Raw genomic sequence first — 15,935 nt, 5'->3', positions numbered from 1 at the left:
ACGACACTAAGAACAAGGGTTTACGATCTGCGTTTTTTTGAAGCTTGTATCAATTTTGCTTTTCCCGCTGAAATGCGGCATTAATTTGAAGAGAAAATGTCTTGGGTCCCTTTGTTTTGAAGTTTAGCAAGTACTAGAAAGCATCTTGTCGGTGTGCGTATGACGCGAGGGATGAACGGGGAGACGGGAGAAGCCCAGAGCAAATGTTTGGACATTACAGAGCGCTGCGATTACTGTCGCCATATAGGTGTATATATAATAGTCATAAAATATCACTATTATGTAGTATAAACTGAAGCATCATGGCGAGGAGCGCTCAACGGCATAGGCATTCAGCCCATAGGTAGCCATTGTTCGCTTCGTCTGACCGATGCTGCCCAACGACGCCCTCGCATTTGTTCGCATCCAAAGCCCAGCCATTCTTCTGCAGGTGCTCCAGTAAGAATTTTGCTCTATTCTTAAGCTAGCATACTAGCAAGGCGTCTCACTGTATTTTAGATATCTCCGCGGAGTCTACCATTTTATGCTGTTTCGCCTTCGCTACTTCGCTACTTCGCTATCGTCGTTTACCAACCTCTTGGGTCATCTGGCCGTCGGTAGACGAAGCTTGTTTCACCTTAACCGATTTCCTGGATCCGGCGATCAATTTTACGGTGTCCGATCGCTGTGAGAGACAAGATCTATCAGGATCGCGAGATCGTTTAGATCGGCCGTGTCCACAAAGAGCTCGAATCTCGGCAATCATTACTCTATGGTGAGTCAACAAAACCCACTTATTGTAACACCGCTCAGCCTTGTTACGGGCTATTGCGGATACTACTAGAATCCCAGAATCTCCCTTCACAATCTGGTGATGCCCTAGATGCGGGGAACTGAGCCGCGGGCGAAACACCAAGTCTCACCGAAAGAATACCAGCTGCATGAAGCTTTGCACGTGAGGTAGGGAAAGGCTCTACGCGTGGATCACGGCATCGCAAGCGCGACTGCATCAAAGCGCCTGTACGTGTACTTTGGGGGCCAGTTTGGACGCCTCTTAGTGGTGAAGCCTCATCGGGTTATGCGAGGTGAGTTGTTCACGCGTTGACCCTTGTTGTGTCTGACATTTGTCCACCACACTTATCAGCCGCAGCTTTATCGATTATGTGGGTGATTTTATCGCCGTCTTCGTGGGTGTTGTTACTTGGTTAATACGATCGCACGTAGATGATTTCCGTTGTGGGACTTGCCAGTGTGATTTTGGATCGTGGTCTCCAACGTTAGAGCCCTCTGCTCCGTATTGCTTCTAAAGAGTGGCTCATACGAGCTTTTGCCTCAAGACTTGTAACTAAATGAATAAGAATTCAATAGTAATTTGGCAATGAAAAGCGTGTCACTCATGCAGAGTAGTGGATTCTATTCCAGATGGCTCATACAAGCCCACCAAAAACATCTGAGATCACCAGAGGGACACAAAGGAGGATCTTAGAACATTCAGATGAAATTCTTCCTTAGTTAAAGCCAACTATTTCAAGCTTGAAGATTACTTTGCAGTGGTTTTTGCGCCATAGGCGTTGGTGGCGGCTATTCACCATCCACCCACAATTCTTCCATTACATTGCGGCGGTAAGCAGAAGCAATAGCTCCCTCAACTCGCTCTAAGAAAGCAATCAATCTGAAGCTGGCAACTGTTACTTTATCTCTTCTTTCATATTTCCATCATTTTATTGTCTTTGACTCCATTCCCCCTCTGTATGGCTTCAACGCGATTCATTCTGTCTGTGTAGGAGACGAAGGACGCCGATCATCGCCAATCCCGCCTAACCTGGACCAGAGTCAGTGACGTCAACGCCGCGATCGAGCTCCAAGCAACGATTCTGACGTCGGCGGCAAGATCGAGGCCCAGCTGAAATGGATACCGGATCGGTCTATATGGCTGCCAAGATGGAGTCAATTTCTCTGCTTTATAAGTGAGAAGAATACTCTTCAACCTTCATCAATTTACATCGCGATAGCCTCAATCTTACTACATGGGACGTTCCTCAAGTTCGAAATGGACGTTCCAGACCAAAGCAGCAACACGTCCTCCGCTGGCCTCGGCAGCGAGCCCGAAATAATCGAAAGCTACGATGAGCAAGTTCCAACCGCCAGCCATGCTCTCGCCGAGGAAAGCATCCAGACCGAGGTCGAGAACAAGGGCGCCAGCCAGATTGACCACGACGAGATCGAGGTGAAGAACATTGGGTGGAAGGAAAAGGCACAATGCGTCCCGCAGCCGGTGGTTGGCGGAATGAGAAATGCAGAGCTCTGGCTCCTCATCAGACGCTTCAACAAGCAGGTCTTTGAGGTCAAGAGCATAGACACCGTTCCGCTGGCCGACCTGGATATGAACATTGCAGAAGACGATGCCTTCTCTCCAGACAAGCTGCGCGCGCAGTTGGAGCGCTTATACATGACGGTGGTGGTCTCTGTTGTTTCTCTGTGGAAACAAATTGTACGCCTCCGCTCTTGGAGAGAAACAAAGAGAACGGCAGCGTTCTTGGGTGTGTACGGCTTTGCGTGGCTGTTTGACCTGCTGATACCGGCCGTCATCATGTTTCTCATCGTCTTGATCGCTTATCCGCCCGCGAGGACAATCTGCTTCCCACCAGCACCACCATCCATCGTTGACTCAAAGACAGGGGGCGTACAGAAACCGCCGTCTGGTGTCCTTGCTTCTGACACGTCCATCACTGGTGCGCCGGAGAAACACGAAGGCGAGGGCGTTGAGCAGGAAGCACACAGCTTCGTCAACAGCATCGCGTCGGTATGTGCCGGCGTAAGATTTATGCTCCCCTTTGGCTTAATAAAAGAATTACTGCTCACATCTTTCTCCTTCTTCTCTAGGTCGTCATAAGTACGAGCGCAGGGAAGCACCCGCAAGGTGATCCATACGACGATAACACCGCCCCAGATCCAACAAACATAACGCAGGACATTTCCGCCGCCAGGGACGCGACAGACGGAAAAGAGACCTCTGTGGAACATGACAGGACAAAGAAGCCCGTTTCCAACATCGTCTGGACCAAGACTGGGCCTGTCATGCACCTAATTTCGGAGCTGGTCGATACTTGGGAGCGCTTTGGAAATGCCCTCAGTCCGACACCACCGTTCCCCGTCGAGCAGCCGAGATTGACGTTGTCTGCCTGTCTTTTGCCTCCGCTATTTCTTTCCTTTTGGGTTTCTTCGTACATGCTGCTCAAGGGTCTTGGGTTTGGTGTTGGATTCGTCCTCTTTGGCGATCCAATCATCACACCAGCCCTGCAGTTTGCCAACAGGACATACCCGCGCTGGGAAAAGTTCATTGAGCTGCGAAATACCATTCTACGAGGCATTCCAACTAATGCACAGCTTGCGGTCACGCTGCTGCGCATCGGCGAGAAGAACAAGACGCCAATTCCTCCACCTCCATCCTCCGATGCGCCGCCACCTCCCAAGATTGATCCTGAAGCTGCACAGCAGGTCGACAATCTAGGTACATGTACTTGATTTGTGCATTCCTACTATGTAAACCGCATACTAACGTCTTATAGGTGTCACCGAAGAGGAAGCGAGGCAAGCGCTTCGGCCTGATTTAGACCACGCAGCAGACATCAAAGACGACAGCGAGCAGCGAAAGCCCAAACGGTCACATCGGATCCTCAATATGCTCAAAGGCACCGCCAAGGGTGGCGTGCACACGGCCCTCGCTGCCGACAAAGCCAAAGCTGCAGCCGGTGCTGTTCACGCACGAAATCGTCTCGGTGTCGTGAACAAGCCTTCAGACTCCGACTCCATGTCGGGTCCAATCTGTTTCCCTGCGCGGTGCCGTGGTAAAAAGGGCCATGCATACATCACGGCCACGGCTACGAGTCCCGCGTTGAGCTGGACCTCGGATATCGAGGACGTGAATCCGGCGTGGACAGTAGCCATTGAAGACATTGACCAGCTGAAAAAAGTTGGCGGCTTAGGGTGGAAGACTAAGATTCTTGTTGGATGGGCCATGGAGAGAGAAGTGGTGGATGGGTTGGTTGTAAGAACAAAGGATGGAATCGAGTATCACTTGACGGCCATCTCAATGCGCGATGAGCTGTTTAACCGATTGATTGCCATGGGGCATCAAATGTGGGAAGCGTGTTGACGCAACTCTTTCTCTTGATAGACAGTAAGATTTGTAATTGCGTTGTGACTTGATAATACATTCCAGTTCGTGTTGTTATAAAAAAAGACTCAACAACTCCAAAGTTCCAGAAACCTATTCAGAAACTGGGTATCCCCGACCCCTTGAAAAGCTGGACAGAAGCAACTTTCGCCGCACTTGGTACATAATTGGCTCAAGAGTCTTTTGGATCCTTTGGATCTGCCGTTCCTGTCTTCTCATGTGGACCCGGCCAAGGCTAATCGGAACGGCTTGCTCCACTGCGGCAGCCGTGGTCAGAAAGTATGGCCGCGCCTGTTTTTGGACATTATTTCCAATTAGGTAGTTGAGTTTGATGAGAGGAGAGAGTTGTTGGGTGGTGGAAATGGAGAGGGTGGTGAATTAATAATTGGTGACGAGTTGCGTTGGAGGCTTGTTGTTTTACTCGCGTTTGTGTGGTGTAGCTCTTTTGTTATAAATGGAGGCTGTGGAATGATGAATCGGATCTGGTTGTTTAGTTTAATCCCATTTACAACTAACTCTTGATTAAAGACATCTTTAAATTGATCCTTAAGCAAGAACAAATGGCTCCGACAAAGGTTCTTGTCACCGGTGCGACTGGCTACATGTAAGGCTGATCAATGATGCTTGATTGAAGAACTCCAGGCTCACACAGAATACCAGCGGTGGTTCTATCCTCACTCGACTCCTCAACTCGACCCATCTAGACATCAAAAATCTGTCATATACCGTGCTAGTGCGAAAACCTGAGCATGCAGAACATTTCAAGTCTATTGGCATGACGCCAGTCATGTTCGAGAATCTCGACCAGGTGGACTTTTTGAAGAAGGAGGCGTCTGAGCATGACATTGTCATCAACTCGGCCAGTGCATTCAGAGCACTGGGTGCGAGGGCGTTGATTGAGGGATTGGTGGAGAGAAAGAAGAAGACTGGCGAGCCAGTTTGGTTTATTCACGTAAGTGAGGATGGCATACTATCCAAATGCTGTCTAAATACTAAACTGCTTCTGCAGACATCTGGTACATCCAGTGTCGGCAATCGTCCCGTTAGCAAAATCTACACCGAAGAAGATGCCCCGTTCGAATTTAACGACAAGACTCAAGACATTCACGCCTACGAGCTAAAGCGCGAAGCTCACGACTCATATCCACAGCGGGCGTGTGACGTTGCCGTCGTTGTAGCAGGAGAAGAACTCAACGTGCCGACATACATCCTCATGGCACCGACAATCTACGGCATCGGATCGGGTCCATTTAACAAGCGCTCTGTTCAGGTTCCCTTCTTGTCCAAACGGGCCGTGAAGAAGGGCTACGCAGAGTATATTGGCGAGGGAGCCGGCGTGTGGGATCACATTCACATCGACGATACCACAAAGATTTATGAGCTACTATTGGAGAAGCTCTTTGCAAAGGCAGACGTGCCTTTTGGAAGAAAAGGTATTTACTTTGGCGGCAGTGGACGCCACTCATGGAAGCAGGTCGCAGAAGGCATCGCCAGGGCTGGCTCTGCGGCTGGCGTCTTGGAGGCTGAACCGCGGGCGATTTCACTGGAGGATTTGGCGAGAGATGCGCCTGGTGCAGTTGAGCAGTACTTGGAACTAGGGTTTGCATCAAGGTCATGTACGAATGCGGAGCTGACAAGGGAAGTGCTGGGATGGAAGCCGGAGATTGGAGAGGAGGCGTGGGAGAAGGGCTTTGCGGAAGAGATTGAGGCGGCGTTGGCTCAGTAAACGTTTTGTTTGATAGTTAAAGCTGGGCAAGTACCAAAAGCTATAATAGTTCTGAATCTAGAAATTGACATCTTACTCTTCAGCTCCAGCAACGGCAATGTACTTCTCATACTCGGGCTTAAGCACAAATTCTCTCGCGTCAGTGCTTGAGCTCACATCCTTCCATTTCTCCAAGAGCTTGGTTTCTTCCGCACGCCTTTTCGTCGCATAAATCAAGCTATCCGACCCCAAAACGACGCGAACTGCCCAGGGACGACCTGCCGCAGGTCCTTCACGTTGAATAACCTGCACCATTGCGGATGCCGCCTTGTCAGGGTCGCCGGGGATAACCCACGTGTGGTCAGGCATGAACAGATTGAGATACTGGCCAAAAACCCCTGCATAGGGCTCAGAAACGGGAGCCTGAGGGATAGACACGTCGTCTGGATTCACCGTGGCATCAGCGGCGTCTTCGCCCTCACGAGGCTGAGCCAGACGAGTTGGAAAGCCACCAATGTCAAAGGCAACGCACTTGATGCCCATGTGAGATACTTCCTTGTGCAGACTCTCGGCGAAGGAGCTCAACGCTGCCTTTGTCATGCAGTAGTGGCCCAGGAAGGGGAGTGCTCCCCAAGCACAGCCGGAGGAAGTGAATGAGATGATTCCGTGGCCTTGGGCGCGGAAGAAGGGCAGGATGGCCTGAGACATGTGCAGTTGGCCGAAGACGTTGACCCGGAACATGGTGTTGATGTAGTCGTCGCTATTCAGAAGTTTGTGGTTAGAACTACATGTACCTATCGTGGGTTTGAAGTTGTAGAGAGAGAAAGACGTATGAGCGACACTTACTCGGCATCTTCAATAGTCTTCATGGCAGACATGCCGGCATTGTTGATCAAGACATCAATGTGTCCGAAAATCTCCCACGCCTTCTTCACCTGAGCTTCCACGACGGACTTGCCCGCTGCAACATCGAGTTCCAGCAGAGCCACGTCCTTGGACTTGAGGTGGGCGAGTTTCTTTTCCACGTTTCTGCCAGAGGCGATGACTTTGTCGCCGCGGGAGATGATGTGGTTGACTAGGGAGGCGCCGATGCCAGAGGTGGTGCCGGTGACGAGGAAGACTGTTTGAGGCATTGTTTTCTGTTGAAATGGGAGTTTTTTGTATGGGGTATGAGATTGAGGTGGTTATCAAGTTGATTGTGCTACTCGTTTGGGAGTATTACGAGAGATGAAGCTACGGGAGATGGAAGCATTTTATGTTCTTGGTGTTCTCATTATTCTACAGAGATGCTGTTCTACACGATACGAACCTCGGTGTTGTTGTTGATGTCAACGTTATGATTCCGGTATCTCCAACACTGCCATCATGCACCACGGACGATTTGTCCGTAGAGTTGAGTATTTAGCGTAGCACTGTGAAGGAACTGTCGAGTGTGGAGTCGTAACAGCCAATACTTTTGGTCCGCGGACGAAGGACGATCTGTCCGAACAGATTGGAAACCGGCCTCTGTCGATCCAATTTGGTGTTTTACTTGGGAGATCATCAAGGTGTTTATGCCGATTGGTCAATTAAGGGGTTACACGGAAGGATTGATTAATGCATCGTTGAAAATTAACGGGGAAAGGGAATCCACGTTGTAAACGTTTACATGCTCTGATCGTTTGTTTTCACGGAGATGCGGATTTTACGGATGTAAAAACACTTTGAAGATAATTTTAGACGGAATGAGAAATAGGAGAGACTGATGAGATGGCCGTATTGCGAAATTGAAATACGAGGAGCTCCGAAATCTCGTCCGTTGGGATGGGGATCAAGCACCAGTGGACGTCTGCATGAATTTGGACGGAATTGTCTACATGGACACTCAAAGAGAAGATCATTCGGTCAATTCAGTTGAATCGTGAATTTGTGTAATGAAATGTTAATAAAACACTGCTTCATACTAATTTTATTGAAGCTAATGACTCTGCCTCGTCCTGTATATCTATATAGAGGTTCACGTTTTGAAGCCTCTGTAGACACCGTGATCAGCGGACTTGGTACGCGCCATTGCCGCAGGAATCGACAGATAGCTGTCAGTTTCAGCATCCCGAGAAGTTACCTATATACAGCCATCATGGCCTCTCATAGTCAAGATCTACGCTGTTTTGGTGTCTCTGTTGACGTCTGACCACCCGTGAATCGAGTGCATCTGATGATGTCATCGCACTCTGTGAAACCATATTGGATTATCGTGCCGCTGGACAGATGAACGACAACAAACACAACCCGACGGAACATTTTAAGCTTATTATGGCTACAGCCATAGCTCTTTAATTCTTCAATCATTGGTTTCATATAGTTGCACAGCTATCTAATAACAAAGCACCAGCCCAAGCACATATACTCAAGGCACAGAGTTCTGACTGTTAGTGGGCAGTAATACGGCGCCATCATTTGTCCCGTCTCGGCCACGTCAACACACAAATCAATCCGAGACAAGAAAACGAAAACAAAACAAACCTCATCGTCACGCGGAATCGTCTCGGATACGAGGATAGCTTCGGCTGTAATTTCATCAAAAAGCCGCGCAAAGTCTATTCTCCAACCCCGCGCGCGCCCTATAAATAACATGAACCAGCTCAGCTTCCCAGGGCCGGCCGGAGATGCCCAAATGTCGAAGCTTCATCGCCACTGGCAGCCGGCATGATGGATTTCGCTCCAGAGCCTTATGAAGAGACCGTTTCCTCCTCGTGGTTGATATGCAACACTTGTGGCACGCAATTCCCAACTGCCGACCGCACCGCTGTCAAGACGTGCCATGTCTGTGATGACCCTCGGCAGTATGTCCCTCCCACGGGTCAGTCCTTTACCACCATGGCCGATATTCGCGCCTCGGGACACGTCAATGAGTTTGAAACCTACAAGCACGATGATCGAGTCACTTCCATTCACACGGTGCCGCGCTTTGCAATTGGGCAGCGGGCGATCTTGATCCGCACTCCGCAAGGCAACGTCCTCTGGGACTGTATTTCGTATCTGGATGCAGAGACAATTGATAAGATCAAGAAGCTCGGGGGACTCAAGGCCATCGTCATCAGCCACCCTCATTTCTACAGCACGCATGTCCAGTGGGCGAGAGCGTTCCAATGTCCCGTGTATACTTCAGCCGAAGACTTGCGCTGGACGACTACACCATCAGCTCACCGCAAACCCCTCGCCGAAATCGACACGGACATTCTACCTGGAGTCAAGGCCATCAAGCTAGGCGGACATTTCCCCGGGTCCACGGTACTACTCTTTGACGGGCGGCTGTTCACTGCAGACACGTTGATGGCGACACCGGCGGGGATCGGGAAGTGGGAAGTAGACGCTCTTGGAGAGAAGCGGGAGAAGCCGCCTGGGCTGAACTCATTTTCATTCCTATGGAGTTTCCCAAACAGCATTCCTCTGCCCGCGGACGAGATACACAGGATGTGGAGCATTCTGAAGGCATACGAGTTTAGATCAGCGCATGGCATCTTGATGGGGACGGATATTGAGGATGATACGGTCAAGTCAAGGGTGCTAGATAGCATGAAGATCCAGACAAGGGCCATGGGCAATGTAACGCACGCACTGCTGGATGAGACGCTGTGATGGACGAGCACGCGATGGGCTGACAGCGTGACCTTTTTATTCTTATGATATGGCATATGCACTGCAACACGGCATCGATGTATGATCGTCTGACTAGGCACTGCGGAATGATATTTTGTGTCATTTTTGTCTTGCATTTGTAAAAAGGTTTGTACTTTGATGCATTGTATACGTGTAAATTGGCATGGGCATCAATCTGTGTTGTTGCGTTACACATTACATGTAAACAAGGACAGGGTATCTTGGGAAAAAAAAGGGAAAAAAGAGAAGAAGAAAAAAACAAAATAAAAAATGGAGTAAAAATAAAGCAAAGAAGAAATGCCGTGAGACAATGAGATGAGATGAAATGCAAAAAGAACCCAAGCGCTTCGCCGCAATTTTGTGTCCAACTCCAAGACGCCTTTCAGAAAATATATAATACCCATCATGTCGTCCTCATCTACCGCGCTTCATTCGAATAACCAGCACGACTTGCGGTCGGCAGTGGTTTGTAGAGTGTCAGGTCATAGCAGGCCAGGATTTTAATGCCTGGGCTGTCGGAGACAGCGATTGAGCATCTCCCAGCCCTCGTCGGGCAGATCGACGACAGAGTCGTTTAGCGTATCGAGAATGAAGGGATTCGCTGTATTTTGTCACGTCAGCACTTTCCGTCTTTCGTTTGGTCAGCCGGTCTTATCAAGGGCCAAAAAAGCTTACGCATAAGAGAGAGGGCCATGTCTCCCGCTCCAACGGCCATATCCATCCTGGCAGAGGTATAGCACCCATATCGCTCTTGGAGCTCCAACATGGTCTTCCACAGCTCCTTGGTCGCGTCAGGGCTCATGCCGCCGCAGCTCAGTACGGAGCATGTGCTTCCCTGGCGACTGCGCTCATACTCGGGGATGGAAGGGCGGCGCTCCGACATTGTGTGGACTGAAGGCGGAATTGAAGGTGCAACAGAGGCAGACGAAGATATAACAGAAGAGTTGCTGGCGGCGACTGTGGTGGCAGAAGTGGTGGTGGTGTTGATGTGGATGATGCAGTTGAGCTGGTCGTCGCTTATAGAGGACCACTGGGAGCTGATTGATGAAGAAGAAGAGCAGCGGCGCATTGTATGCCGGAGATGGCGGATCGGCGGGCTCTTTGTTGTTTCCGGGGGCGTGCGAGCAGCAATTGTGGTTATTGTTTGGCTCACGCGCACACACAAAGGGGGAGGACTCTGAAGCTTTCACACAACAGCAGGATGGAATAGATTATAAGTCAACGAGACTACAGGAACAAAGAGAAGATGTTCTACAGTCAGACCACTTTTTTCTCTCAACGAGCAGAGCAGAGTAGCAGCGAGAAAGAGGAGGTGAAGAGGGGGACTGGCGCTCGACTTATACGCAGGCGTCGCTCGTGCCAAAAAGGGCGCCAAGTTGCACCAAGCAGATGCATGACAAGCTCGGCAAGACGCCCGATTTCCTTTCCCTGCTTGCCTGACGTCGATCCAAGGCGTGTCTCAGTTCACCAGGAGGGAGTGGGTCTCTTTTTTTTTCAAAAGACGATGCCGAAGCTGGGCTTGAAGCTTGAATACGTGGCTGGCAGTCATGCTACCTCAGATTTGGAAACGGGTAATCCGCCATGGAGCTTGTAGCCGTCGAGTAGCGGCATGTACCTACCCTCTCTCACACTCTCTCCGTTTGTGGTTTTGCTTGTTGGCAGAAGATTTTGAATTTGCCAAATTCTAAAAAAAAGGAGTCATCGCCAGGGATGAGGTGAAAGGAAGGAGGGAAAAAACTCTGCAAACTGGAGAATGGCTTTGTTCAATTCCCACTGCACTTGACTATTTGCGTCGTTCACGTTCCTGTGCCCCTTGACTAGCATCGCAAGCCATCAAGGCACACACACGAGCTGCACGCTGGCGAGTTCTGCATCTTGTTTGGCCCTGCCCTCTTCCGGAATCCCTGTTCGTACGGCCGCATTACAACCCTCGCCCAGAGCGGCAAGGTGCTACTACTACGCCAACAAGAAGAAAAAAAAACGACAAGATGGAAGAGAGAAAGGAAGAAGGAAAGAAAAAAAATTGATAAAAAACGGGTTGGTGTCGTCAACGTCGTCGCCATTGGCTCGGTGTCCAGGGATTTTAATTACGGCACGGAAGAATGCGTGACTAGCATCGAGTCACCAGTGCCCAACCAAGCTCACTAGACAGGGTTCGACTCATTCGAAAAAGATGCATGCGCCAGATGTGACGCTCAAGTGCCGGCTGGATCCATGGATATACCGGTAGTATCAGAATCGAGAAGCCGTGAAGAGAGACGCAAGGAATGGAAGAAGCGGTCGCCTGGATGGGGCCACCACACCATCATGACCAGCATCCAGAGCATCTACAGCGTCTAGAGTATCCGGAATTTCCCATCCACAATCTGTCGACATTGTCGTAAGGATGAGGCGAGACGGCCTGTGGGTGCAAACGGCGTCACACGGGCGACCGGGGTGACTCGCAGACCGAAGCAGTTGACGCTTTTCCCCGTCTCCTTCATATCTCTTGGTGTTTTGTTTTGCCCTCCTTCTTTTTCGCACGAGTCGTACTACATCGTGCGTGATCCGGCATTGCTACGAGAGAAAATTCTGCGTTTCACACTCCTGTAACTAGGGGAGGGCAATCATCCCACACCCCCCCTTGAGCGCGAAAAAAAAAAATTGTCTGCTTCCCGTATCAACCGGCTGGGCGCGGGCGCGGATACGGCAATGGCTCTAGTGAGTGATTCACGATGGACTCCTCTTGTCGCGTATGGCCGTCACAACGGGATTTGATCATGTTGATGCCTACGCCGGTAGCTGCATGTATTTGTCTCAATCACGTAGTTCCTCCACACCCTTACTTTGCAACATCCCAAGGGCGAAATGAATTACTAATTCCAACCCGCCTCCTCGTCGTATCTGCTGCTGCCTTGGTGTCGGGGAATGGCGGGCGATGGCGAGCATAGCCGACTAAAGACAAGTTGCTCCTCGACTCCGTCCTTTTGACAGAGCAGAGACCCGAGACAACAGGAGGTTCGTAGCATTAAGCGATAAAGGGAGCACTAACACACGCTCAAGCATGAATAACCGGAGCGGGGGAAGAGAAAGGAAACAGGTCACCGCAGCGCTGATCTTTTGCCGTTTGGAATCCAACTGGATTGCCTTGTAGGGAAGCTATTCAGATGCAAATGCAGCCGGCCTCGGAGAATGCAAAATGCTTGGCTAAAACGGGCCATTTTTGCTAAACGGCATTTTCGAAATTCACACAAACACATGCAAAACTATAGTAGAGCTGAGCTGAGCTGAGCTGAGCGCAGAACAAACAAGCTTTGGAGCGAGGTGAAGCTTGTGCCTCTGAGCCCCGTTTGCCGCTCTGCCCTAGGCAAGGGAAGAATATCATGTGAGAGCCCGGATGCACGCGGGAGGGGCCTTTGGTTGAGTGGGTTTCTTTGAGCTTTGGTTACTTCACTACCGCGTCGATGATTCTACTCTCCAGTTTTGTTGGCTTCATGGTATGTTGTTATCCCCAGCTGATGCTGCTGTGGCTGGCTGCTAAGACAATTCAAGTCCACAAGTATGAAGAGACAGCTGTTTGACACGTATCAATGAGGGCAATGCTCAATGGTTTAATGCATCATATTCCTCCGCCCGGCTTCAGCCCTGACAAGGGGGGTCCTTTACCGTAAAAAAACAAACAACCAAGGGTGGGCGTTTGCAAGAACGTTTTGAGTTGAAGGGCTTCTTGCATAGGAGTCGCCTGCGTGTGCCCAATCGCCCTGCAATTTTGTAACAAACGGCCATTCCGGTTTTCTGGATCGGGAGGGATCCGATCGAGCCGCCCTCGCCCAATTCAAAATTCAAAATTGGCATTTGATTTTCCCTTTGAACCCTTGAAATCGAAGGGGCCCATACCTTTGCGGTCTAGGGCGAGGAGGACTTGATCTGATTGATGCTCGTCTACCGCAAGCCACGCCCGACCCTTCCGTAGCCGAACAACGAATGGGATTCACACTTTGTGGTAACGTGATGCCAAACGTTGACGTTTTTCTTTGCTTAATGGGGGCAACACGTGCGCGAGGCGTTGCTTCTTGGCGAGGGCTTCACCTGGTTTTTGGGACACGTAGGTTGTGGTGGCTGAATCCCATCAGCTTCGACGTGTCTGTCTGTCTGTCTGTCTGTCTGTCTGTCTTGATCGGGGTTGCAGCTGCAGCTTGCTTACTTGGGCTAACATGCACGTTGTAAGCACATCACAGGTAAAGGATTCGATAATATGATGAAGCTGGAAAAAAAAACTGCAATTCAATTCGTCTATTTCTGCATGAGGAACCCTCTAGTAAGCCGCGATAAAGAAACAAAAAAAGACAATGAAAGAAAGAAGTGACTTTCATCTACTTGCATCTACCTTGTGGTCCCCTAAATCGCCCCGAGCCAAGTCTTCGCCACCCTGGGCCATTTCATCCCAATTATTCAGCTGGTAGGGCTGAGTAAAGCAACCAAGCCCATCAGCTCAGCTTACGTTTACCCTCTACTGGCACTTTGGATACGCCTGCTTGGATGACGCCGTCTTAAATAACTTGACTTCGTCCTTTCGGCGAGCCTCGAGGCCTGGCAGAACCTTTCCTCCTGCCATGCGCCACTTGGGAAGCTCCTCTGCGGCAACGGTGTTGGCAGCTTCGCCGTTGTTGAGGCGCTTGACGAGAGTCGATGTTTTGGCGTTGCCGCAGCCGACGTTGAAGACCCAGGACGTCAGGGCCGCCCACTGGTTGGCGTTGAGCTTGGGCTTGTCGTTGAGGTAGTCGGCGAGGCACTTTGTGTACTTGGGCAGGTCGTCCAGCAGCAGCTCCTTGGCGGTGGCCTTGGTCAAGGGGAACTTGTATTTCACCTCTCTGCAGTTCTTCTGCTGGCAGAGATGGCCGTAGCCAACCGTGGGCAGGCCAATGGGGTCGGGCTTTGGGCTGGCGACGAAGCCCTCCCACTTGGCGATGAGATCGACGCCGGCGGTGTTGATGGTCTTGCAGTAGCTCAAGGACGAGGAGCCGCCGCCGGACGAAGCGGTGCACTTCTTGGTCACGTAGCCGCTGGAGCCCGTCTTGACGTAGTAGTCGGCGACGTAGCAGCCGTCGGCGGTCTTGTCCCAGATGTTGTTGCCGTTGACGCTGGTTCCCGCCGTTTGGCAGCTGATGGAGATGTCTTGGTTCTTCTTGTAGGACTTCTTGATGCTGTAGCTAGTGCCGGGGCCGGTGCGGCAGTTGACGACATCGCCGGTGATGGGATAGGCGCTGACGAGGGATGCCAGGGAGAAGACGAGAGCGGCAAGGGCAGTCTTCATTTTGTAGGTTGTAGTGTATAGGGTATATGTTGTAAAGTGAATATGTTGCGTCGGGGAGATGACGCTGATGCTTCTGTGGTGTTGATGTGTCTTTGTTGTGATGCTGGATGCTTCAAATCATCAACTCGAGGGCTCAACCATGCTCTTTATATATCCGTTTGGTGATCTAGATTGCTCAAGATATTCCCATCTCGCTTTCGTCGCATCCTGAGTTAACTTGTCCATTGCCGTTGCGAAAGACGAACAGTTGCCTCTTTCGCGATGCGGCTGAAGATCCATCGACAGGACCTGCATTAGACTTGATCTGAAAATAGACATGAAAGCGACGCTGACTTGTGAATTCTCTCTCCAGTTTCGAATTTCGCACTCGATACCTGGCATCGAAGCGTCCGTGCGACAAGATTCGGCCGATTGATTACTGCTCTCTGGCGACGCTATTTGCCGATTCAGTATGCTCCGCGATATGTCGCATCGTCAAGTCCTGAGAAACAAAACATGGACCATCTATCTTTAGCATCAGCACCCCATCTAGGCATTCGGATTAGTTTCACAACTGCTATTTACAGACCTTCAGCTGAGTTGGGGGATCTGCCCGATCTCCCGCTTGTTTATGGTTATGGTTATGGCTTCCCGTAAGACGGGGCAACACGATGCCGCGTTTACTCTCAAACAAGGGTCTTGTCTGCCGATGCTTATTTATCCGCAAGGCTGCAAAGGTCTTTGTCGGTGGGTCCAGATTGTAGCCTTCTCAACTGTTGATCATTATTTCATCCAACTCTCTTCTTCTTCCTTTGCCAGTCTGGAATGACTTTTTTTGCTAAAATTAGACAAGGTACGGACGGCTGAGGACAATTGAAGCGGCGTGATATTGACAACTCACGAGATGACCATGACAGCGACTTTCGAGTTTCTATTTGTCAACCTCAACAGGGGTCTGTCTGTCCAGATTCTAGTACAAAGATATATATGATAAGGACACGGCCACCCAGGTTTGGTTCCGCTCTTTCATGTGTCCGATAAGCAAACGCTCGCAATTTTAATTCCAGCATCATGCCCGTCGCTTAAAGCATGCCAAATAACCCGCATATCGCTGCGCATCCAGAATGCATGATGACTGCTATTCCAAAGAAACGACAAAGGGA

General features: G+C 50.3%; 5 protein-coding genes across 5 annotated transcripts; 2 read left to right on the top strand and 3 right to left on the bottom strand.

Moving 5' to 3' along the window:
* Positions 1 to 2,029: 2,029 nt before the first annotated feature.
* Positions 2,030 to 5,882, top strand: Triagg1_5680 (uncharacterized protein; the record flags this gene model as incomplete). Its single annotated transcript, XM_062900221.1, has 7 exons — positions 2,030 to 2,782; positions 2,863 to 3,490; positions 3,549 to 4,130; positions 4,202 to 4,315; positions 4,685 to 4,760; positions 4,817 to 5,108; positions 5,166 to 5,882. The coding sequence occupies 7 exons, from the start codon at positions 2,030 to 2,032 to the stop codon at positions 5,880 to 5,882; spliced, it is 3,162 nt and encodes a 1,053-aa protein (XP_062755480.1).
* A 72-nt stretch (positions 5,883 to 5,954) lies between these two features.
* Triagg1_5679 (uncharacterized protein) lies at positions 5,955 to 6,994 on the bottom strand (the record flags this gene model as incomplete). The annotated part of the gene is made up of 2 exons (XM_062900220.1): positions 5,955 to 6,621; positions 6,708 to 6,994. 2 exons carry the CDS (start codon positions 6,992 to 6,994, stop codon positions 5,955 to 5,957), a joined length of 954 nt encoding a protein of 317 aa, XP_062755479.1.
* A 1,552-nt stretch (positions 6,995 to 8,546) lies between these two features.
* Triagg1_5678 (uncharacterized protein) lies at positions 8,547 to 9,479 on the top strand (the record flags this gene model as incomplete). Its single annotated transcript, XM_062900219.1, has 1 exon — positions 8,547 to 9,479. One exon carries the CDS (start codon positions 8,547 to 8,549, stop codon positions 9,477 to 9,479), a length of 933 nt encoding a protein of 310 aa, XP_062755478.1.
* Positions 9,480 to 10,000: 521 nt separating this feature from the next.
* On the bottom strand, positions 10,001 to 10,569 carry Triagg1_5677 (uncharacterized protein; the record flags this gene model as incomplete). Its single annotated transcript, XM_062900217.1, has 2 exons — positions 10,001 to 10,101; positions 10,176 to 10,569. 2 exons carry the CDS (start codon positions 10,567 to 10,569, stop codon positions 10,001 to 10,003), a joined length of 495 nt encoding a protein of 164 aa, XP_062755477.1.
* Positions 10,570 to 13,989: 3,420 nt separating this feature from the next.
* Triagg1_5676 (CAZyme family GH24) lies at positions 13,990 to 14,793 on the bottom strand (the record flags this gene model as incomplete). Its single annotated transcript, XM_062900216.1, has 1 exon — positions 13,990 to 14,793. One exon carries the CDS (start codon positions 14,791 to 14,793, stop codon positions 13,990 to 13,992), a length of 804 nt encoding a protein of 267 aa, XP_062755476.1.
* Between the last annotated feature and the right edge of the window lie 1,142 nt (positions 14,794 to 15,935).

This window comes from Trichoderma aggressivum (genome assembly GCF_033847375.1).
Source record: "Trichoderma aggressivum f. europaeum strain CBS 100526 chromosome Unknown scaffold_020, whole genome shotgun sequence".
In the NCBI taxonomy this organism is placed as follows: domain Eukaryota; kingdom Fungi; phylum Ascomycota; class Sordariomycetes; order Hypocreales; family Hypocreaceae; genus Trichoderma; species Trichoderma aggressivum.
The sequence above is the reverse complement of the archived record's forward strand: the minus strand, read 5'-3'. Positions and strand labels throughout refer to the sequence as shown.